General features: G+C 37.6%; 2 protein-coding genes across 9 annotated transcripts; both read right to left on the bottom strand.

The window, feature by feature from the left end:
- Positions 1–754: 754 nt before the first annotated feature.
- Positions 755–1,932, bottom strand: LOC113274254. The gene is made up of 2 exons (XM_026523699.1): positions 913–1,932; positions 755–812 (listed from the first exon to the last, which is right to left on the bottom strand). Exons 1-2 carry the CDS (start codon positions 1,496–1,498, stop codon positions 763–765), a joined length of 636 nt encoding a protein of 211 aa, XP_026379484.1. The 5' UTR covers positions 1,499–1,932; the 3' UTR covers positions 755–762.
- A 3,190-nt stretch (positions 1,933–5,122) lies between these two features.
- On the bottom strand, positions 5,123–10,734 carry LOC113276543 (cyclin-dependent kinase G-2-like). Of its 8 annotated transcripts, none has more exons than XR_003324462.1 (8): positions 8,384–10,631; positions 8,099–8,234; positions 7,934–8,022; positions 7,627–7,738; positions 7,317–7,423; positions 6,364–6,606; positions 6,076–6,153; positions 5,123–5,944 (listed from the first exon to the last, which is right to left on the bottom strand). XR_003324462.1 is itself a non-coding variant. In XM_026526163.1 (7 exons), exons 2-7 carry the CDS (start codon positions 10,153–10,155, stop codon positions 6,492–6,494), a joined length of 2,331 nt encoding a protein of 776 aa, XP_026381948.1. In that variant the 5' UTR covers positions 10,156–10,200; positions 10,638–10,734; the 3' UTR covers positions 6,187–6,491. The 8 variants fall into 8 exon arrangements, 2 of the variants coding, with proteins under 2 accessions (XP_026381948.1, XP_026381946.1); XR_003324463.1 differs by having other exon boundaries at positions 5,123–5,900; XR_003324465.1 differs by having other exon boundaries at positions 5,123–5,797.
- Between the last annotated feature and the right edge of the window lie 13,721 nt (positions 10,735–24,455).

The raw sequence follows: 24,455 nt of genomic DNA, 5'->3' as shown, positions 1-24,455 counted from the left end.
ATCATGTTCTCAAAATACATAATTGATGCTCAAAATTTGATTAAAAGAGTGAAAAGTATAAAACAGTGAATCTACGACCCACAAAAGGCGTCCAGAAATCAACGATAGAAGTAAACTGATGTAAAACATCGATACTTAGCTGCTGCTGTTGACACTGTTGAAGAACGACGGTCCTCGGACGTCTGTTCTTCGTCTTCTCCTTCTTCTTCAACAGCAGCAGGAAACTTTCCTGCAGTTCTTCTCTTCGCCTCTGCACCCTCCCTGTGGTCTCCCAATCGACCCCAAACTCTCGACACCCTTATAGGATACACAAGAACTCTATTTATACTCCACAGCTCCAGAAAAATCCTTGTAATAACTCCATATATTATTTGTTTACTTCGCTGCATGTGGACGAGATTTTATTTCCATTCTTTTCTTTCTTCTCTTCTCACACGTCTCTGCAGTTGTAAATATATTTCCTAAACAATAGTATACATGAATCCCTGGAGAATATCTTCTTTTAAAGCTTACGTATCTTCCAAATATCACAAAATATTCCGTAACTTTTTATTCCCTGTTTTATAGAACAACCATTATGAGAAGATTTGGTTCCTTGTTTTCCTTCCAAAACACGTCCTCTCGACCCTAATCCATTCCTGGGGTCCCTTTAGCAATTCGGGCTGAAATAGTAATTTTTGGGGCTGAAACAGTAATTTTTCTGGGGTTTCTCTGGTGCATTTCTGGGGTGCCTTTAATACTTTATCCCGGGGGTGTAAAACACTACTTTTTCGAGCCCATTTCGCCACAAGAGCTTATTTCTCTAAAAGCATCTACAAGAACACAAAATAACACAATAAGTATTTGATCGAGTCTAACAATACAGAAAATTGAGAACAAAATAGACACATAAATGCGTCTATCACTCGCCACCTTCAGGGTCGACGAGATAATCAGATACATCCAAATGGGTATTAGTTGTGCTAGGAGCACTGGCTTCTATCAAATTTGTCTCTATGACTTCGGCAGGTCGCTTCAGCGACGCCTGATAGAGCTTAACAAAATGTTCCAGCGTACGACAGGTACGCTGCCAGTGATCAGTTAAGTCACACCGATAGCAAACATTTTTCTGAGGAGGTTGAATAAAAGAACCCTTTCCCTTTTCTTGTCTCGTTTCCTTTGGTTCCGCAATTTTTAGTGGCCGTTGGTACGGCTGGTAACGCGTACCCTTTCCCCGTTCATTTTTGTGGCCCCCACGTTGGTTTCCTTTACCATATCCACGTTTGACTTTGTTACCATGATTATTTCCCCGTCCAAAAGACGTTGCTGCGTGTAGTTCAGGTACCGCTGCGGAACCAACGGGACGAGCTTCATGGTTTCTCAACAAAAGCTCATTATTCTGCTCTGCAATCAACAAACAAGAAATTAGCTCAGAATATTCCGTAAATTTGCGCTCTCGATATTGCTGCTGCAGGAGCACATTCGAGGCATGAAAGGTTGTAAATTTTTTTTCTAACATTTGTTCGTCAGGGACAGTTTCACCGCACAATTTCAATATCGAGGTGATTTTAAACAGAGCAGAATTATAAGTTGTCACTGATCGAAAATCTTGCAGCCGCAAGTTCAACCAATCATTCCGAGTCTTTGGAAATATGACCAACTTCAGGTGGTCAAACAGTTTTTCCAGACAGTTCCATAAAGCAAATGGATCTTTAACTATTAAATATTCATTTTTCAAATCATCATGGAGATGATGGGAAGGAAAATTGGAGCGGTAGCGCTGTCCATGTTGGACGCATTGTTTCCTTCCGTAACAGTATGTCCCGGGCCTTTAGCTTCCAAATAAAGCTCGGCATCAAGTGACCAAGAAATATAGTTATTTCCTAATATATTGAGACCTGTGAATTCGAATTTCGTTAGATTTGCCATTTAAGAAAAGTAATAAAAGGAACAACAGCTACCTATACTCCCTTTAGTTTTTTAGTTGTTGAACGATAGCAACTTGACCGTCGGCCGACGAGCGATCCGTCCTGATAACATTTTATGAAATGATATTACTAGGTAACAACTGTTTCAATACTAACTCACCGTACTGATACAGAAAGGCTAGGAATCTAGGATACAAGTATTATATGTACTAGTGATTATTTAACACGAGTTTACTAAACTGTTTACTAACTTTGAAAGTGGGAACAAAGGAAGCATTTCATTTCTCAAGTTTCTGTTACTTGGTTTTTCATTTCTTATTAACTTACAACGAGAAAGCACATGCGGTATTTATAGGAGAACCAGCATGGCAAGGACTATGTCATACAACGACACGTGTAGGATCTACTTGTTTGTATTACAACCTTTGCTTAACAATTAAGTTGATAAGTAGTCGGTTATTCCCTGAATGTTTATCTTCACGACTTGTATAGGAATAATCCAGATTCCAGATAGCCTTCGTGGTGGGCCATCCATAGATTGACGTGGGTGGATCTTTATCTTGTCCGGCAAAAAGGAGGTGGAAAATTAACTCGAGCTATCTTGATTCTTCTTAGGCGGTGAGATGATGGCCCCCCATAATACAACATCCCTAAATTTTATAAAATAATATTATCAATCAGTGACATAATTGTTACAAAATACTTAAAAATACTCCTCTCTCCTCCTTGTTTTAAAAACAATGCAAACTAAATTAACTATTAGCGAGATCGGCATATTTTTGCACTTTTTTCTCTATATCTGGTCGCAAAATAAAAATCAAAATCAAACTCAAAGTCTTAATATTAAGAGAAGGATGATACAGCCTTCTCTTGAGGGGGTGAAAAGAACACACAAGTGTGAGCGTTCTCTTTTGATCGAGAAAAACACCATTCCTTTTGTGAGCATACATTCTTTGGATCAAGGAAAAGCTGATGGTAGATCGGTTTTGACGAAACCGCTCTCAAGTTGTGAATCAAATAAAAGTATTCACCTTTTTTTTAACAGCTTGCTGACATCCATTTGGGATGTACCCCCGATTCTGGGGTTTGAAAGCTTCCTCTTAAAACACTTGTTATAGGGGCGGCATGGTTTATTAGAGGGGCGGCAGTGTGATAGTAATGTCCCTCTAATTGGTTAGGGGATGTCCTATAGGGGATGTAAATTAACTGGATTATCCTCCCCATTTTTTAACCTAAATCAACTAAATTAAAATTTTGTTTTTTTTTTCTTCTTCTCTTCTCCTCCTCCCATCAACCGTAACCTCCATTAAAACACAAAATTTCATCGTCTTCGGTTAATCGACGATTCGAAAATTAATCAAGTGTAGTGTAATAACTTATATGAGGTATGTTTTGAAAACCCAGTTACGATTTGGTTTATTTTGTTCGATTTAAGTTTAATTTCTATCGAAAATTAGGTTTTAGATGCAAATTGAAATTGAAATTTCGAGGTTCATGTGAGTTACGGTTGGTAATAGTTCAATTACCAACCGTATGTTCTTATATCTGAGAATTTTCTTCAGTTACGGTTGGTATCGATCAATTACGGTTCGTATCGAACATTTAGTTACCAACCGTAACTGGTTTTACGATTGGGTTTTCTTCAAATTTAACCAGTTACGGTTGGTAGTTCGTCTTTTACGAACCGTAACTTCGATTTATGGTTGGTTATGAGCACAATTCCAACCGTAATTAGCTCTGAAAATGTAAAAAGATTGAAATTTTTTACGTACTTTAGATAACTTTGAGCAACAAAAAGCTAGTTGGGACTAATTTAGAAGTATACCCGGTCATTTTCAGGTCCTGGTTGTTCATTTTGTTGGTTATTTGTTCAATTGATTGAGATTGACCTTCTCCTAAACTTTTCTTTTTTAACTCTAAAAATCTGATTGTGGTTTTGATTTTGAATTAATATAAGCGAAATTAATCATTAACACTAAATTTGATTATCATCACTAAACTAGGTTATCAATTATGAGGGTTAATTTGTCATTTCCAGTACTTTTTTAATAAGGGCACCTTGAATAATCATGTAATGACCCTTTTTGTCCTATTAGAATGCCGCCTCTTTAATAAACCATTCCGCCCCTATAACGGGTTACTAAAACAAACACGACCAAAGATTTACACATCCTCAGCCTAAAGAAAGCCCACCTCATTGAAGATGAATGACATTTAATATGCGCCTTATAAATCGAGGATCCAAAGAGGAGCAAATGCATGTTACAGACAAAATAATCGAATAATATTCACGTTATCGACATATTTCTGCGCAACTCCTCAACTATTCCAGTGCAGTGAATACCTTTCAAAAGCAAAAACTAAGAAATTATGAACGGACAACTAAACTCTCTCTGGTTATTCGCCAAGGGGGATTTCACTGCAGAACCGTGTCATAATCCTTCAATGGTTACTTAGCTAGATCTCTTCATATGAAGCACAGTGGTTATGAAAAGATAAAATGATGGTTACAATAAGATATAACAATTGTTGCGCAGATATGATTATGCTCAACTGTAAATTTACTGATGCTGCCTTAGAGCACGGATGAACCAAATATGTATTCAGAATCTTAGGTATCAATACACACTGCACATTTATACAGTAAACATCCACAAACAGGATGTGGTACATTACTAATCAAATAACTAGAACTGCAAAAAGCCAAAAACTATGTTAATAAATATGTAACTACATACTTTCCTATCATTGGTTTTTCTTAAGTGAACATAAGTCGTTGACGATTTGTTAGTAAACACTCTACCTCACAATACTTAATAAGCACTCTGCCTCACTGCATAGATGTGACAGTTTCATAGCCTAATTCATCATAGTGGCTTTCACTGGTTATTTTACAAATCAAACTAATTTCTGGATTACTAGTTCATGGTTTGCAATTGTAGTCAGATAGTTTATATTCCATAAATATTTCTCATTAATCAACTTTACTGGCGTCGAGTAATCCTATAATTAAAAAGTATACTACGTCAAAACAACATCAATCTTGTAGTCCCTCCGTCCCACAAAAATGGGTCTTTTCATTTTACAAGGTTTGCCTATATTTAAGCAAAATTTGAAAACTGAAACGACCTATTTTTGTGGATGGAGGGAGTATTATCACGACATTTTTGTGGATGGAGGGAGTATTATCACGACTGACGTCTACAACATAAACCTAAACATAAGCCCTTCTGTATATTATTTTAAGTACTAAAAAGAAAAGAAAATTGAGAATTGTAGATGTCAATACAGAACCCTTCATCCCTTCTTATATTAAACTTTGTACGGAACAATGAATTAAGGTTTGTATAGTACCTCTAATGAGCAAGACATGATGGAATAGATATCTGAAGCGCCGAAAATACGACTGCAGTTCTACAGATTCTTGAATGATTGCCATTCTCCTCAATCTGCGTTGTTTGACACTGCAGTGGCATTTGCATACAAGCGTCATGTAATCACGGAGCCAGCAAAATGCTTCAAATTGGTCAAACTACCACTTAAAAGCAATACATCCCACACCCCTTTACATCTTGAAATCTAAGCCAAGAATCTACCAAAACACGCTGGCAAGGATTTGCGTAAGACAAAAGAAAACAGAATCAAAAGAAGAATAAGGAGATCAGAGCACATATGTCATTGCTGATTGTAGTGATGCACACTTTGGTAAGCTTCTCTGACTACTCGAGGGAACCCAGATCAGTTTTTGAAGAGAAATGAAGGTGAAGCAAGGCAATGACCATAAGAAATCTCCCGCCAGATAGCTATTGAAGTTCAATACGGGATGACCAAAAAGCAGGTACTGCTATGAGTTCACGTTGGTGATCACCTTCAAATGCATTTACCTACATCTATGCCAGGACCACATCAAATTCTTACAAAAAGATAGTCACTATTGCCCTAGCGAAGTTGTAAACAGTTCCAATTCCCTCGAGTAAGAAACAAAATTAAAGCCTACACAAATTCACCCATCACGTCAACATTATTTGTAACAGAGCCTGTAAGCACCAAGCTATCATCATCAGAATACCAAGTGTTCAAAATATGTTTCTGAAGGTAGATAATCCCGACTGGAAAAGCAAAACCCCAAATTTTGCTCTATATTCCACAACTATTTGGATATAATTACCTTTGAAGTGAAAACGTAATTCCATCAAACTTCTTCAGGTATGAAAACCAGAGGTCGCAGTCCCCAACTTCACATCAACTGTCTCTTGCAAACACAATGTAAAGGTTAAAAGAAAAGGAACGGCAAACACATGATTTTTGTAACTAGATAAACCCAATTATAAAGCGTTATTTACAATGCCCCAAAGAGATATGTTACATGTTATCCAGCATTGTAACTAGATATATGTTATATGTTACAAAGTGCCAAACTATGCTGATTTTAGCAATGGAAGTCATTTAGCCACACCTTGACATCAAAAGAAACAGAGTGCATTAAAGTCATCAGGGCTCTGAGGAAAATGAATATCCTGCAACTCTAATCTCTCACTTCAAGCTGGATGGCACTGGAATCTGAAGCCCAGCTGTTGAGGACAATCATATTTGTCTATCCTGCCCAAACAAACCAGTGGTACCCAACTCCCTTTGTTTCAACTCCTTCCTTCGCTGCTCTTCTAATGGATCTGGACTCTTCATAACTCTTCGTAGCCGCCTACGACCAGGGGGAAAAAAGTTTCAATTGGAAGGAACCTAAATCCGTATTTATTGCTAAAATTGATCGGCCACTAATGACTACCTGATGCATTATGGATGTCCCGAACAATATAAAAATATTTGTTACGTCCCAGATACTGGTATAAATAAATGTTTGACTTAGAATTTATGAACTTTTTGCTACAGTTTTAAACTTTATATGAAGATGAATGCGAATGAGTTTCTCTCCTTCAATCCTAATTGTTCTCCAAATGGAACTGGAATCATTTCTAGAGGTTCAACTAAATACATCTTACTATCTTGTAATTTCCTAGTGATCCAATAAAAATTTCAAATCATGTTCAAAGGGTAAAGAAACTAATTTGGGTGATTGTTTATAAACTAAGCCACTTATGTTCTGTTTCTAAAACAAATTCACAATAGCGTGGCTTGTTAGCTTAGAAGTTGAGGACTTTGGCTTGGATACCAATTATTGTGTGGAGAGTATGGTTTCTTTGGGTTTCAAACCTAATTATTTTCTCTAGGGGGATTATCTAATTTCACGAATTCTTCTAGATACCTATCATGGCCTTGTAACTCCAAGTTTTAGGTAGAAATTTCAAGTTACAAAAGAAAAGTCTCTCTTGCTTTGAACAAAGTAAAAGCAATTAAGCTGGGTGATTGTTTATCAGTCCTTTTATCTAGACAAATCAATACCCTATAAAATACCTGTCTTGAGCATGCTGAGCAGGAAATGTTGGCATAAAGTCCTTTGATTTAGGTAAAGGAACTTCACGGAACCACTGGTGGTTAAGGGCATCTTCTGCTGTGATCCTCTGCATGACATGGTAGATACATTTGCTTAGCATCATTTTTTTTGGATAAGATATCTTGCTCAGCACCATTACCCTTAAAAACTAGAAAACTTAACTTGAAAGCAAGGATGGAACAAGATAACTTCCCAAAGTTGAACTTTGACATGTTGGGTTCGAGGTAAAAATATAATCATCTTAATATGCTAGAAACGTGAAGGAATTACCTTTTCTGGGTCATATGTGAGAAGTTTATTCAGTAAATCAAATCCAGAATCAGACAGGATTGGGGATCCAGTGAAAGATGTGGCTGGAAATTTCTTACGCAGTAGGTTATACCTGAAATAATTAGGTCAGAGGTTACTAACAACATGAAACATTTATTGCCAAACTGAAAGAATGCCACCAAGGCAAACCAGAAGCCTGACCAGAATCACCTAAGCAGGAAGCCTGAGAAAACAATGATGAAAATAGAACTTCGTGGACTGCGTAATTGCAAGAAATTATTTAAAATAAAGAAAAGATAAGACTTACGGATGCTTAAGAAAGTTGACCTTCACCCCAGGTAATTTTGAAAAACCTGGCCAGATCGTCTCGTTCGGTGTGCCAAGAATCCGGAAAATCTGCAGGTCAGACGGAAAAAATCAGATGCATCGAGCCTGCAAGAACAACCAAAGAGACTTACAGCATGAAGATTACCTTGTCTAGTTGATCTACTTCAGTTTTCCCAGTAAAAAGTGGTTTTTTACCTAAGAACTCAGCCATAATGCAACCCAGGGACCACATGTCAATAGCTGTTGAGTATAATTTTGCTCCCAATAGAAGTTCAGGTGCCCTGCAAAGAGAATAAAATACAACATATCAGACTGAAATCCAAGATGGGATTGCATATAACGATACAACTACAAAAACATGAAAACCAACGAGGTAATATTCACAATACCAGCATGAAGCAAGATGTACAAAACACAAATTGTTCCTCACCTGTACCATAAAGTAACTACCAAATGAGTATAGGGCTTCAACGGACTCCCATATTGACGAGATAACCCAAAGTCACAGATCTTCAACTCACCACGGTTATTCAGAAGCAAATTAGATGTTTTTAAGTCCCTATGAAGCACCCAATTATCATGAAGATACTTAACACCCTCCAGTAATTGTAGCATCAGACATTTTACTTCACTCTGACTAAAAGGCTGCTTCATAGATTCCATCAGCCCTTTGAGGTCATGTTCCATATACTCCATCGCCATAAAAATACTATCAAGGTTGCTCCCTACGACAACTTCTTTGACATCGACAATTGACTCATGATGGAAAGACAAGAGAATGTTTATTTCCCTCAGAGAAGTTAAAGGAAAACCCTCTCTTTCTTTCTCCATTTTCACCTTCTTCAAAGCAACAATTTCACCCGTCTTCTTATCCTTTGCTCTATAAACAACACCATAAGTGCCTTCATCTATCTTGTTAAGCCGCTCATATTCATCAACACTTCTACACCCCTGTAGCATGTTTATACTTCTGTGTGGAGGGGCTATTGGCTCTGGCGTTCGAGCAGAATCCCTAATTTCATCAGAATCCGAGTCTGAACGGTAAGCACTTTCATTTCTGTTCATATCCTCTTCGTCAACCTCCATATAATCAATTTTACCCGATTCTCTATCAGGGTACTCACCTTCACTGGCAGACCCAGTGTTGCGACCTCCGCCAGACTCAGATGATCTGACTCGGTTACCAACTGATCCTTCTTTTCTGGGCTCATCAAGCTCAGGTGTAAATGCCTTCGTCTTCACTTTGCCATTGAACAACCTAGAAACTGAACTTTTCTTTCTTCTTTTAGACATGTCTTCATGGTCAGAACTTTCCCCAACATTACCAGGTGAATTACTCTCATCCGCCCAACGTGAAGCTGAGATGTTCCGTGTGGAAACATAATCATCTTCTTCCAACTGCCCTGGTTCTTGATCATTACTCCACTGATGCTCATGAGATGGTGAAGGGGATGATACTTCTGAAGATTCAGATACAGCAGACCTAGCAGAACTAGGAGCAATGGGAGGCTTGGCCAGTGAAGGCAGCGGACTGGGCAATCGGTTAGGTATAATAGGAGAAATCTGCACACCACCATCAATAACAACATTAGGTGACTGACGAAAAGATTTCGGCATTGGTGGAGGAGGAAGCTTTGAGCTCAGTGAAACAGTAACCCGATCAGCAGATGTTTTGTTCCTTTCTTTCTCTTCTCGGTCCCACACAATTGGAGTAAACTTTCTCTTTACATCTACACCATTTTCAGGCTTCGAAACCTCATTATCCCTGCTAACCCGAGATTCTGAAACAATGTCCCCATCATCAGATCCACTTCCGCTCGACAATTCACCGGGTTCTCTATCACCTGCTGTTCTAACAGAAACCTCAGCTCCTGCTCGCCTACCACCACTACCTGAGTTACTCATACTAGATGGAGAAGAAGAAGAACGATACACACCATTACTACCTACTTCCCTCTCTTTAATATCCTTCTGTCTAACTCTACATCTCTCCCTATTATCCTCATCACCAGCATCCCTTTCTTTCTTCCTATCAAATTCTCGAGACCCCCACATTCCTCGATCACCACTCCCACAATTGTTCCCAAATCGATCATATTCTTCCTTTTGATAATAAAAATCCCTCCTTTTGGTTACTTCAGCTTCAGATTCTCGTTCTTTCAAATCATTATCACGAAAACTCCCATTTCTTCCAGCAGCCATATATATCCGAACCACAAAATACCAAATCCAAAACCACCAAAACCCCTAATTCACCAAACTCTAAACACTATAAAAGAGAAAAGATAAAAACCCTAAAACTCAATTCTAAAAGATCCAATAAAGAAACTGGGAAGCACACCACTCTTTTCAACTCGTAATCTTCTCAATTTCAAATTCCCAATCCCAAAAGAGAAGAAACCTAATATCTACCAATTTTCGAAGTGAGCTCCAGAAATAAAAAGGACCTAAAATCAATACGCACAGATCTGATAAAGAAATTGAGCAAACCCCACACTTTAATTAACTCGAAATTCTCGAACCCAACCCCAAAGGGAAAAATACCTTTTTTATATAAATTATAAACTCATGAAAAACCTAATTTTCAAGATAGCAGTAGATCTGACAAAGGAAATTAAGCAAAACTGTAGTTTAATACCAAGATATTAATACAAAAAAAACTAGAAATGAGAGATGTGGCTTACCAGAGAGTTTTTTTCCGTGGCGGATGAGAAAAATTTCCCCCCCAAACAAACACTTGTTTAGTTTCTCTCTCGATAGGAAGGTCGCCGCCACAAAGGACTATTTTACTGATGTTTTACGACTTCTATATATGTTTACTTTTATATAGGTTATCTAAACCGTAGAATTCTGAATCTTTTGTAGTTTGAGATCTGACGGTTTGTAATTAGGTAATTATTGATGTCCGGGATTGATCGGGGACGTGAACAATTATTTTGACACTAAGGTCTTTTTTTTTTTTTTTTCCTGCTGAAGAAATAGACATTTTATTGATATTAATCCTCTGCAAAGCTAAGAGACGTCGCATAATACAATTTGGTGGTTCATTATGACCCCATAGTTTGTTTACAGTCTCTGAGACTGCACTTTGAGCCAAGTCATGTGCAAACGATAATAAACTTCGCCAGGACATTCCATAGCCGGAAGGAATATTGCCATACCCTCATAGTGGTTATGAAGAGTGGAAGAATGAATATATGACTATTCCTTCAACTAATATGTATTGTGGGTTTTGTGTGTAAAACCTACATGTAGAGAAATATTTCGACCAATCACGCGCAAGCTAGGCAGCAGGTGGTCATAAGTGACAAGTCAAGTCGAATGGTACTTGTCGTGAGTACTACTCAAGAAAATAGCACATGTTGATTTAGGTTAAAAAATTAATTTATGTAATTGATGCCCTATAAATATCGATTATAAGCATGCATGTGAAGCATCGTGTTAGGTAAGCAGCTAAAAGTGATGCATGCAAAGCATCGTTGTAACATCATGCCTGAGTTAGTCGCAGATTTCATAGTTTAAAAAAGTGGTGTAACCACCCTTCTTTGGCCGGCCATTGGTGGTTGCACATGTAGGCTACGAACGACGTGGTTGGTCCATTAAGAAGAAGGATGGAAGGTGGCAATCACGGTACCTCACTGGTCACCTAAGATTGGATCTAGGCCGGCAAACCAGCTAGCCAAATTGGACGGCTGAGATGAATTACGGCAGTTATGGGTCGTCGTTGACCTAATTAAGACTCTTATAGGCAGCTCGACTAGCCTACTTTGGCCGACAATTTAGAGCATGTTAGAGCATTGCTCGGTCGAACTCGCATGCGTTGCTATCTCAAGCATGTTTGTCAATGTTAGTGATCAAAACTATAAGTCTTGATTTTTAGTCTATTATAGCTAAGTCTCGATCTAGGATAGAAAATGTAGTTGAGCTCAAGGACTTCATGGTGATTTATCATACAAGTAGAAGAACTACTCAAGGAACCGGTGGAACTTCTCGACAAAAAGGTATGTGAAGACTTGAACTTATCTATCACTCAGAAGTCTATCTACTATATCTCCTACTCTTTGACACAAGAAGTCGTGTGCTATATATATAGACTTGGATTATACACATTTGGTATTTCGAGCCGAGTATACCTCGCCTATCTATATCTCGAAATATGTGTTGGTAAGCTTTTCGCTTTGATCAAGTTTATCTTTACCATGTGATGAAAGTCATGATATGTTTCAATCATCTTGAAAATTGCTTTGACGAGAAATGGTGTAACAACTATATAACGTCCTCTAAGAATGTTTCAATGGTTGAAATGAGAGTTTAGATTACATAACCAATGGTGGACATAAGCATTATTGTGGAAAAACATTTATGTATAAGTCCTATTCCCTGAACCAAAGTTTGCGAACTTTGTTGATCAAGAGAACCAGAAGAATGGCGTGAGCCAAGTCCGCGAACTGCCGAAGTTATCAAACCCGAGAATTTCTGCTGGAGTTGACAAACTACTTGCGTGAAACTAAGTCCGCGAACCCGGTTCGCGAACCGGCAAAGTTCTCATACCCGAGAATTTCTGCTGGAGTTTGTAAACTCTTCCCGGTAACTTAAGTCCGCAAACCTAGTCTGCGAACTTGAGAAGGTTATATATCTGAAGATGATTTATGAACTTAAACTCAAAAAAACTAAGGAATGCAGTTTGCAAACCGTGGCTATAAAAGTTCATGAATCGATTCAAGTGAATCAAATCATCTTTGCTTCAATTGTGTCTTGTGTAATACATAAGATTTCCTTGCAATTGAACAACTCTCTAACTAGTTCTTTTGAAGTCATTTGAACTAGTTATGGTGAAGAAGAACATGGTTGATATGAAATGCTCATATGGCGAACCTTTTGGTTAACTATTGTTGAACCAACAAGTGCATACGTTTGGGTACGGTTAACAAACCTAGAAACGTGCACTGTCAAGTGTGTGTAAACGGCTAAGTTTTCGATCCAACGGTTAAGAAATATTAGCTTGAATCTAAATCAGGTTTTCATCTAACAGTGGATATTGATTTCTTTGTTACCAAGGTAACTTAATTGCAAGCCCTGATTTGAAATACTATATAAAGGAGACATCTAATATTGTGCAAAACTAATCTCCACACCTTACGTGTGATACTAGTTTGCGTGCTAGAGTCGATTCTCCTTTAACCTTTGGTTTTCTTCTTCTAAAACCAGTTTAACGACTTAAAGACTTCATTGGGATTGTGAAGCCAGACCGATACTACTTTTATCGTAGTTGTGTGATATGATCTTGCATCTTCTATCGTACGAGTACAATCAGATTGATTGGATTGATATTGATATCTTCAATAGGCAAGATATAAAAAGTAATCAGAAACATCTTCGTTTCATTGTTTGTGATTCCGCAACATCTTGTTTCGCTACCATACGATTAAGATTGTTGTGAAGCGATTGATAACTCTAGGATGTTCTTCGGGACTATAAGACTGGATTATCAATTGGTTCCTGTTCACCTTGATTATTATCAAAATACGGAACAAAACCTTTAGGGTTTATCTTAGGGAGACAGATTGATCATTTGATAGACTTGTCTGTGTGAGACAGATTTGTTTATTGTCAAAGCCTGCGATTTTGGGTCGTAGCAACTCTTAGTTGTGGGTGAGATCAGCTAAGGAAATCAAGTGCGCAGTATCCTGCTGGGATCAGAGGCGTAGGGAGTACAACTGTACTTTGGATCAGTGGGAGACTGATTGGGGTTCAACTAGAGTCTAGTCCGAAGTTAGCTTGGAGTAGGCTAGTGTCTGTAGAGGCTTAATACAGTGTGTGTTCAATCTGGACTAGGTCCCGGGGTTTTTCTGCATTTGCAGTTTCCTCGTTAACAAAATTTCTGGTGTCTGTGTTATTTCAATTTCCGCATTATATTGTTTTATCTTTATAATGAAATAATACAGGTTGTGCGTTATATCATCAATTAGAGTAATCCAACCTTTAGTTGTTGATTATCATTCATTGATCCTTGGATATTGGTCTTTGGTACCATCCAAGTTATTCCTTTTATTTGATTAGAACTCGCAGTTCTTGCTTGAGTAAATCAAATCAAAAAGAGAGGTATAAACTCGTTGATATACTTTTAATTGATTGAGTCTTGTTGATTCTCTTAAAAGTATGTTAGAGTTTGTCCATACAGATTGCTAAGCGAAATATTGGGTGGTGTTGTTAGACCCCCGCTTTTTCAATTGGTATCAGAGAAGGCAAACACGTTCAAGATCTTACAAGTCTGTGTTTGTAGCTATCTGACTCTATGGACAGAGGTGCTATCTCTATTAACGTACCACCAGTCTTCGATGGCTCTCTAATTACTTATAGTGGAAAATTGTTATGCGAGCTTTTCTTCAAGCGCGTGATTTTCTATCATGGGTATATGTTGTTAATGGCTATGATGCTCCCGTTGTGGCAGTTGGAGATGTAAACGTTCCCAAGAATGTTGGTGAATATAATCCTGCCGAGATACTTGCTGCAAAACAAAATTCCGACGGTTTGAATGCCATCATACATGCCATTACCCCAAATCTTCAGCACCATGTGTCAAATTGCACTAGGTCTAAAGATGCTTGGGATATCTTAGAAACCGTATTTGGAGGTAACTCCAGTAAAAAGGAAGCTAGGCTTCAAAACCTTAATTCCGATTGGGAGAACCTTCGTATGACAGATGAAGATACATTTGATGAGTTTAATCACAGAGTGTTTGAAATTTTTAATGCATCTTTTGCATTGGGTAAGAATATTCCTGAAAAGGACATTGTGATGAAAATTCTCAGATCGCTGCCATCTATATACGAGTCTAAGAAGCATGCCATCGTTGAGGGAAATAACCTTGATAATATTTCCAGAAATACATTGGTTGGAAAGCTAAAGATCTTTGATCATGAGCATACATCCAAAATTGGAAAGGATGTTGCCTTTAAAGCACTGAAGAACACTAAGTTACTTGATAAAAATAAAAGTGTATGTGTCTCTGAGTGTGATTTTTCGGATGAAGATCTTGAAAAATCAGTCTCCTTGATCACAAGATAGTTTAGGGATCTTTTATTAAAGAGAAGTAAACGTTTTTCAAGAGACAAACCTAGGTCATCAGATAAACCTCACAATCGCATCCCTCCTAAAAACAGGGATGCTGACGAGGCTGATGACGAGGATATGCCACATTGCTTTAAGTGTAAAGGTTTTGGTCATTTTGCAAACGAGTGCCCAAATCGTAGAAAATACACTAGGAACAAAGGTCTTGCTGTAACACTTGATGAGATGTCTGAGATCTATGATTCTGTTGAAGATAGGAAATCAAGTGTTGGTCTTCTATGTGAAAACATTAATTTTGGTAATTGTAGCAATACATATATCAACCTTGATGGTTTCGGATAAGAATAGAATCCAATCAATATGGAAGAATCAATTGACCCATCTTTTGGAAACTCCGTTTGTAATGTTTCAGGATCTACTATGTGTCTGGCTGCTTTCACACCACAGATGCCTGAATACTATCCAAGTTTGACGTGCTCCTTTTGTTCTCAGAAAGGTCATGAACTATCAAGATGTTACAAGTACAAACATCAAGTGAGGCACACCAAAAAACTTCAACGAAGAGCAAATCGATTGACAAGGAAGCTTAAACTTGCTCAGAAGGCTGATGAGGTATGTAGGATTTTATCTTCGTCTAAGAAGTTGGTTTCCAAAGACAACATATTACCATTAGAGAAGAAGGTATGGTCAAATCGCTTTGATAGATAGAAGTCGGAAGATTCCTCTCAAGAGGAAAATGGTGGACAAATTGTTGTTCATCACATCACAAATTAATTGTGTTGTTTGGTAAATCTTGTGTCATGTGCCTGATCAAAAGAGATAAGATTGTGTACCGCTCAGCTTTAGGAAAAGTTTTTTTTCTTAGGTTTGTTTTTCCTGTCTATCAAATAAAGTAAAGGGTTATTATCGACAATTATACTCTTTATATGGTTTAGAATTGGGCGTCCACGAACCTGTTTAAAAGTTGTGAACCCTATATTCCTTTTTCCTATCTAATATCCTTTATATCTTAAGACTGCTTGATGAGATTGTGAATTCCACTCACAAAAACCAGTTGTTTATAACTGTGCTCTAAGCATCATGTATTTGGATGGAAAAGATGTAAATATGATTGTTAAGCCATCAATCAAGGAAAAAGAGAAATCTCCACTAACTCCTTCCTTGAAAAGAAAGAGGATGAATACAAGAAAGCCAAGGGCTGTCCCTTCTAACTCTCAAAAGTTTTCCGATGTTCTTGATGAGTTGAAGGAAGTAAGAAAGGAGATTAGTGAAATAAAGGCTTGCGTTTTAAGATCTTTGGAAATTCAGATTGCCCTGGTTTGACATTATCAGCCAAGACGGTTTGTTGGTATTGACTCCTTCCTCCACGAACCTTATTTTCCAATGGCTGTTGACGACAAGGAGTTTAGGAATGATAAGGAATTTCTCAAAGACATTGTTGCCTAATATGTCTTCTCTTTGGTCTAGTTGAAAGAATAACTAGTGCTTTGAATAGCAATGATTGTGACTACACATAGCTATTATTGTTCATCTTCTTGTTCTTTTTTTAAGTTTATTGGTATTAAATTCTAAAAACTAGTTGGAGGATGATGTTTTTGCAGTATTAATCTTTATGATTTGATATACTGTAATTTGTTATGGGATATTGGTTTTTACATCCGTGAACTATGTTTGTCCCATACTTTGTCAAAAGTAAAGTCATTCATGTTCGATATTCACGTACTGGTAAAAGAATGAATGGACTTTTGACAAATACAAAAGTTAAGCCTATATTATCAAATATTTTGATGGAAGATAGGTTGAAATCTTTTGTTTTCAAGGATTATGTCTATTAATTTTCGTTATGCAAATAGTGATTGAAGATAGAATGAATCCTTGTGTATTCCGCAGTATTAATCATCCCTGATCCATATTTTTATGTATTACTGTGAGGCTCCGTAATGTATCTTATTTTGAGCATTATACAACCAAGTTGATTTTCTTAGCTTAGTTGTTGTTCCGTGAGATATGTTATGTCGAGCATACTGAACTAAATTAATCATCTTGTTTGGTTATTTAGTTATTGATCCGTAAGTTTTCTTATGTCAAGCAAAACAATCGACAATTAAATTGATTACTTTTGTAATTAGTTTGGTTGTGTATTCCAATTAGATTAATTACGGGTTCTATTGTAATTAATCTTGTTGAGTATTTTTGTGTCTCCATAAGTTCTCTTATGTTGAGCACAATCAATTGAATTGATCACTTTTTGTGTTTAATTTGATTACGTATTCCAATTAAATTAATCATGGGTTTACTTGTGATTAATTTGGTTCAGTTTTTGGATATAGAAAATCATTCTTATGGTTTTTGGTGTCCAATAAAAATCCTTCTTTTCTTTCGAAATTAAGGTCGCTCTTGTTTTTCTTTCGGGAATGACATTTATGAGGGAGAGTTCTTTTGAACTTGTGCTTGATGGTCATATCTTGAGGGGTGTGCGGCTGTGGAATTTTAGAGGGGTTATCTTGTATCTTTAAACTCCTTGATGAATGGATTTAGCTTCGAATTTATGATTGCATCTAAATTAGTTGGTATGTATTTTTTCCTTATGTCATGAAATGTCTCTCTCGGAAATTTCATTATGATCCCGTTCTTGTACCTTTGACAATTTGATTGACAAAAAAGGGAAGAATTAATATGTAGTTCACACTACAAATACATATGGTTTTCGGATCATTGTGTAATGGGGAGTGGTTTCCATGTGAGGTGAAGTATTGACTAACGGGGAGTGATACATATCACCATAGTATTATTATTGAAGTTGCGATACAATTGAACTTTGACACTGTGTAATAATACTATGACACTGTATAAAAATGATCGAGAACTATGTTTTCTCATTGTTATAGCTACGAATCTTCAACAGGGGTGATGCTAAACTTACAACCTTTGGGATCATTGGAGTACTTGGAAGTGACGAAGATTTCGAGGAATGTTGAATATTAGACATGTGGAATAGGAGCTACTAAAGTTTCTTTATCTGTTTTTGTATTCCACATGTATTGATAGTTTTGTGATTTTGTCACTAAAATTGACAAATGGGAAGATTGTTAGAGCATTGCTCGGTCGAACTCGCATGCGTTGCTATCTCAAGCATGTTTTCCAATGTTAGTGATCAAAACTATAAGTCTTGATTTCTATTCTATTATAGCTAAGTCTCAGACTAGGATAGAAAGTGTAGTTGAGCTCACGGACTTCATGGCGATTCATCATACAAGTAAAAGAACTACTCAAGGAACCGATGGAACTTCTCGATAAAAAGGTATATGAAGACTTGAACTTATCTATCACTCAAAAGTCTATCTACTCTATCTCCTACTCTTTGAGACAAGAAGTCGTATGTTATATATATAGACTTGGATTATACATATTTGGTATTTCTAGCCGAGTATACCTCGCCTATCTATATCTCGAAATATGTGTTGATAAGATTTTCGCTTCGGTCAAGTTTATCTTTACCATGTGACGAAAGTCATGATATGTTTCAATCATCTTGAAAATTTCTTTGACGAGAAATGGTGTAACAACTGTATAACGTCCTCTAAGAATGTTTCAATGATTGAAATGAGAGTTTAGATTACATAACCAATGGTGGACATAAGCATTGTTATGGAAACACATTTATGTATAAGTCCTATTCCCTGAACCAAAGTTTGCGAACTTTGTTGATCAAGAGAACCGGAAGAATGGCGTGAGCCAAGTCCGCGAACTGCCGAAGTTCTCAAACCCGAGAATTTCTGCTGGAGTTGACAAACTACTTGCGTGAAGCTAAGTCTGCGAACTCAGTCCGCGAACCGGCGAAGTTCTCATACCCGAGAATTTTTGCTGGAGTTTGTAAACTCTTTCCTGTAACTTAAGTCCGCGAACCTAGTCTGCGAACTTGAGAAGGTTATATATCTGAAGATGATTTCTGAACTTAAACTCAAAAAAACTAAGGAATGCAGTTTGCAAACCGTGGCTATAAAAGTTCATGAACCGATTCAAGTGAATCAAATCATCTTTGCTTAAATTATGTCTTGTGTAGTACATAAGATTTCCTTGCAATTGAACAACTTTCTAACTAGTTCATTTGAAGTCATTTGAACTAGTTATGGTGAAGAAGAACATGGTTGATATGAAATTCTCATATGGATAACCTTTTGGTTAACCATTATTGAACCAACATACGTTTGGGTACGGTTAACAAACCTAGAAACGTGCATCGTCAAGTGTGTGTAACAGACTAAGTTTTCGATCCAACGGTTGAGAAATATTAGCTTGAATCTAAATCAGGTTTTCATCTAACGGTGGATATTGATTACTTTGTTACCAAGGTAACTTAATTGCAAACCCTGATTTGAAAGACAATATAAATGAGACATCTAGTATTGTGCAAAACTAATCCCCACACCTTACGTGTGATGCTAGTTTGCATGCTAGAGTTGATTCTCATTTAACCTTTGGTTTTCTCCTTCTAAAACCAGGTTAACGACTTAAAGACTTCATTGGGATTGTGAAGCCAGACCGATACTACTTTTATCATAGTTGTGTGATCAGATCTTGCATCTTCTATCGTACGAGTACAATCAGATTGATTGGCTTGAGATTGATATCTCCGATAGGCAAGATATAAAAAGTAATCACAAATATCTTCGTCTCATTGTTTGTGATTCTGCAACATCTTGTTTCGCTACCATGCGATTAAGATTGTTGTGAGGTGATTGATAACTCTAGGATGTTCTTCGGGAATATAAGACCGGATTATCAATTGGTTCCTGTTCACCTTGATTATTATCAAAAGACGGAACAAAACCTTTAAGGTTTATCTGTGGGAGACAGATTGATCCTTTGATAGACTTGTCTGTATGAGACAGATATGTTTATTGTCAAAGGCTGCAATTTTGGGTCGTAGCAACTCTTAGTTGTAGGTGAGATCAGCTAAGGGAATCAAGTGCGCAGTATCCTGCTGGGATTAGAGGCATATGGTGTACAACTGTACCTTGGATCAGTGGGAGACTGATTGGGGTTCAACTATGGTCCAGTCCAAAGTAAGCTTGGAGTAGGCTAGTGTCTGTAGCGGCTTAATACAGTGTGTGTTCAATCTGGACTAGGTCCCGTGGTTTTTATGCATTTGCGGTTTCCTCGTTAACAACATTTCTGGTGTCTGTGTTATTTCAATTTCCGCATTATATTGTTTTATCTTTATAATTGAAATAATACAGGTTGTGTGTTAGATCATCAATTAGAGTAATCCAACCTTTGGTTGTTGATTGTCATTCATTGATCCTTGGATATTGGTCTTTGGTACCATCCGAGTTATTCCTTGTATATGATTAGAACTCGCAGTTCTTTCTTGAGTAAATCAAATCAAGAAGAGAGATATAAACTCGTTAATATACTTTTAATTGATTGAGTCTTGTTGATTCTCTTAAAAGTATATTCGAGTTTGTCCATACAGATTGCTAAGCGAAATATTGGGTGTTGTTGTTAGACCCCCGCTTTTTCATAGCAGAGCATGTAGGCCAGGAGTGATCTGATTGGATGAAATAGTAGAAGGTCCATAGGTAGCTATCATGAAGCTTGCTCGGTCATGCCAGGAAGGAGCCAAGCTTATTAAATCGACCGGCCAAGTTGTGTGGTCGTGATCATTCTGAGACTGACTTGGACGACCAAGATTTAAATGTAAATATTAATAATAGGCAGATCGACTAGCCTACTTTGGTCCACTATTTAGAGCGGAGCATGTAGGATAGGAGCAATGTGATTGGTCGAGGCAATAGGTGGGTGACTGGTAGTCACTACAATACCCTATTTACCGAGCATGTAAGGCCTTAGGCTGTTTAATTCAGCCGGCCAAGTTGGATGGTCGTGATTATTTTGCGACAGACTTGAGCAGGCCAAGATTTATTTCTTAAGAAATTAAGCAGCTCGACCAGCCTACTTTGGCTAACAATTTAAAGCGTAGATTGCATGCTAGAAGCGATGTGATTGGCCAAGGAGGTCAACATGAAGCAAGGCCGGTCGGCCATGGAAGGCGCGAGCTAGGGAAATCGACCGGCCAAGTGGCGCGGTCGTGCTCCTTCCGTGACAGACATAATCAATCACGGTTTCCTCTTTATTTATTTTTCCAGCTTCTGTTAGGATTTCATCTCCTACTGGTTTTATGATGGGCAAATTCCTAGCTTGCATAGATTTAGTCTCGACCAATATGGATCAAGATATCGTGCATGGTCCGTTTTTATGGGGAATCAAATTTTATGAGTTGACGCAAAATTAGGTCAAATAATTAAATTTTGTGTATTGGCACAAAATTTAGTAAATTAGATGGATTTTGCAAGTTTAACAAAATCATTAATTTTTTGGCTACTCTTACATGTAGCACACCTACTCTTACTGGCACAACTTGCGGTGCCTTTCGTGCATATCTTAATTTAGACATGAATCCATGTTGCTCATGTAAGAATGAACATGAACGTCAAGTCAGTATTAAGAGTTCAACTAAGAACATAGCACTAAATAAATACTCAATTGGCTTTATACTAGTGAGCGATTCATCTAGAAGCTTGAGTTTTCATGATGAGATATTAGAACACTTGGGATTATTGCAATATATGTAACAATATTGTTCTGATAATTTTACATATGTGAGTATTGCATTACACAGTGAACACTGTTATACATACACATATATTTTGAGTTCAGCCAGGCGAAACTCATAAACTCAGCTACATGTATACAATAAGATAGGCATAGGCTCTCCCTAGATTTCTGATATATAACTTAAATTCCTTACGGAATGAAGATACATCAAAGCACAAAATTTTGAATATCAAAGCATAATACTAATCTACGGTGTTCGCCCTAAGCTAAAAACCACCATCAACAGACATATATAGGGAGGGGTAGTTGGTTGAAGGTGCACATGCGGACTATGCACCAATTAAGCTTCCTAGTGTAGCCGGAAGAGCATAAATGATTCTCAGGCCTCATTTATAGTTGCGTAGCCTTGACAATGGAGCATATTAAGCATGTACATTACTATGCCATGTCGCAGACTCATCCATGCGCAACTTTTGTGCATTTTGACGGAATGGCTTACACGGCTTAAGTCGTTACCATTATTGCTTGGCCACGACCTTGCAAACGAGTTAGATTAAGTTGTTGTATTTTCAAGGATGAACTACGGTCAGTGCTTGATCCCTTTAGAGTAGGGAAGGGTACGTAGGAAGCCGCAATGAGTTGCAGACTTGTCGGTCCAGCATATTGCCCTCTCATATCATATGGCTCAGCATGAGATGATTGTGGACATACTTGATGAGGCAAGTTTTGAAAATACGAGGGTACTCAAATACACCATAATCTTTTAATATTAACCTACAAGTCCAATACCAAGTGTGATCGTCTACTGACAATAGTCGAGACACTACGACAACTTGATATTCACTTGACAATAGTTACGGTAATAAAATCGATTGACTATAGTATTATTTCCTTATTTATAATAACAGTTATAATGCGAAAGTAAAGTAAATAACACACACAGGATTTTGTTAACGAAGAAACCGCAAATTCAAGGTTGTGTCCATGTATGTGACCTGAAATTGGTTCGATTTGAGATGTTAATCAGATGTCGACTTCTTTGTTGCTTCTCGACGGATGAAGTTCAAGTATAGGCAGAGATTAAATGGGAATATAATCATAGTGTATATCTTAATATGTTAATCTCATTTCAAAGATTCCTCTAGCGGTGAATATTGTTTGCTTGGTTACAAAGCTATCTTAGCTTAAACATAAAGCAACCTATACTTTGGAAGTCTATTTAAGGGGAACCTCAAGCAACTGGGATCTTTGAATCCCTGACACTATCTTTGTGTGTCCTAGTTGTAAACTAGAGTCATCCTCTTCCTAAAACACTTATAGGGTTTAGCGACTAAAAAATACTTCACCTAGGATTCGTGAAGCCAGGTCCAACTATATTTTATCTTGATAGTTCGTGTATCTTGATCTTGTTCGATTGTTGAGCTTGGGTTAGAAATATTTGTGCCCATGCTTGTTATTTTTTTAGTATCAAATTTAACTCGGATGATTTTGGTGTTGTTACCCTGAAGAAGATAAAGAGATTTTTGTAGATGGGGTTGTTTTGGGTCTGATGATATTGTTGATTGAATGGGTCTTAAAGAATCTGATGGAGCTGCAGTTCAAGTTGAAATTGATTGTGTTACCCATTGAATTTGTTGAGGGCTGAAGGCAGTGGTGAATGAAATTTGTAGGAGGCCTTGGATCTGGTGATTGAAGCTGCAATTTATGTGTTGGTTTTGTTGCAGGTAATAGCATTGCAGATGCAGTTGGAAGTGGTGACTTGAGTGCTGAAGTAGATGTATGTTAGGTACGACGAGCTTGTTCTTAAGCTAATTTACAAATGGGATGAGCTGCATGTATTAGCCATGGTCACAATGGTTGTTGCAGTATTGAAGTGGTGGTGTTGTTACTAGAGATGGTGTTGCAGTTGGCAATATCTGTGACTGCTACAGTCAAGAAAACAAGAGAAGAAGCAGGTGCTTCTGTGAAGAATGGCTTAAAAATGGAGATGTAGCTTTGTTTGAGTTGCAGGTGATGTTGTAGGTGGGATATGAACTGAGTGATGCAGCTGGAGCTGTTGAAAATGTCTTTCTAAGGATGATGTAAGGGAATGCAGAAAAACCCCGATACCTAGTCCAGATTTGAACACCAAACTGTATTAAACTGCTACAGACACTAGCCTACTACTAATTAACTTCGGACTAGAATGTAGTTGAGACCGAATTAAACCCTCACAACAATTCAGTTACAGGCGCGATCCTTACGCCTCTTCACTACAAAAAAGAAGGCTTATAGGGACGACCACTTCTCAAAAAACCGTCCCTAGAAAGGATTATTTGGGACATCCTAACGTGCCCGTCCTTAGTGTGTGTTTTTGGGACGGTTGGAAAAAATGCATCCCAATTGGGTCCATTAGTAGGGAAGAGTTACATCTGTACGTCACTACTCGTTCATTAGTATGGACTAAATTTTTCTTCCCGTCCCTAATAGATGGATTCTTTCAAGGGTTGTCATCATGCCGTCGGTAATATACTATCTTACACCCAATACCACAATATAACATTCCCCATTTCTTCCTTTGATTATATCACATATTATGTAAGGATGATGTGGGATGGCCCACCATTTCAATATCTAGAACAATCCAATAAAATTAGATATACTTCACGGTTAAGAATAACCCATTGTACTAAGATAAGCATGTCACCTGCTTGAACATTCTTGTAATGCCACGTGGGCATATTCATGAAGTTTCCACTTGCCGACTTTAATTTAGTCGAAGTCTATATAAAGCCCTAACCGGCACTTTGACACTATGTACAAACCATGAAGAA

This window comes from Papaver somniferum, chromosome 4 (genome assembly GCF_003573695.1).
Source record: "Papaver somniferum cultivar HN1 chromosome 4, ASM357369v1, whole genome shotgun sequence".
NCBI lineage: Eukaryota > Viridiplantae > Streptophyta > Magnoliopsida > Ranunculales > Papaveraceae > Papaver > Papaver somniferum.
The sequence above is the reverse complement of the archived record's forward strand: the minus strand, read 5'-3'. Positions and strand labels throughout refer to the sequence as shown.

What these genes read in the sequence shown, in the direction of transcription:
- LOC113274254 (XM_026523699.1), bottom strand. Translation starts at nt 1,498, where the DNA reads ATGTTAGAAAAAAAATTTACAACCTTTCATGCCTCGAATGTGCTCCTG. An exon ending in TTATCTCGTCGACCCTGAAG is followed by an intron (nt 813 to 912) that starts GTGGCGAGTGAT and finishes GTGTTCTTGTAG; the next exon opens with ATGCTTTTAGAGAAATAAGC.
- LOC113276543 (XM_026526163.1), bottom strand. Translation starts at nt 10,155, where the DNA reads ATGGCTGCTGGAAGAAATGGGAGTTTTCGTGATAATGATTTGAAAGAA. An exon ending in AAGTAGATCAACTAGACAAG is followed by an intron (nt 8,023 to 8,098) that starts GTAATCTTCATG and finishes TCTGACCTGCAG; the next exon opens with ATTTTCCGGATTCTTGGCAC. An exon ending in TCACATATGACCCAGAAAAG is followed by an intron (nt 7,424 to 7,626) that starts GTAATTCCTTCA and finishes CATGTCATGCAG; the next exon opens with AGGATCACAGCAGAAGATGC.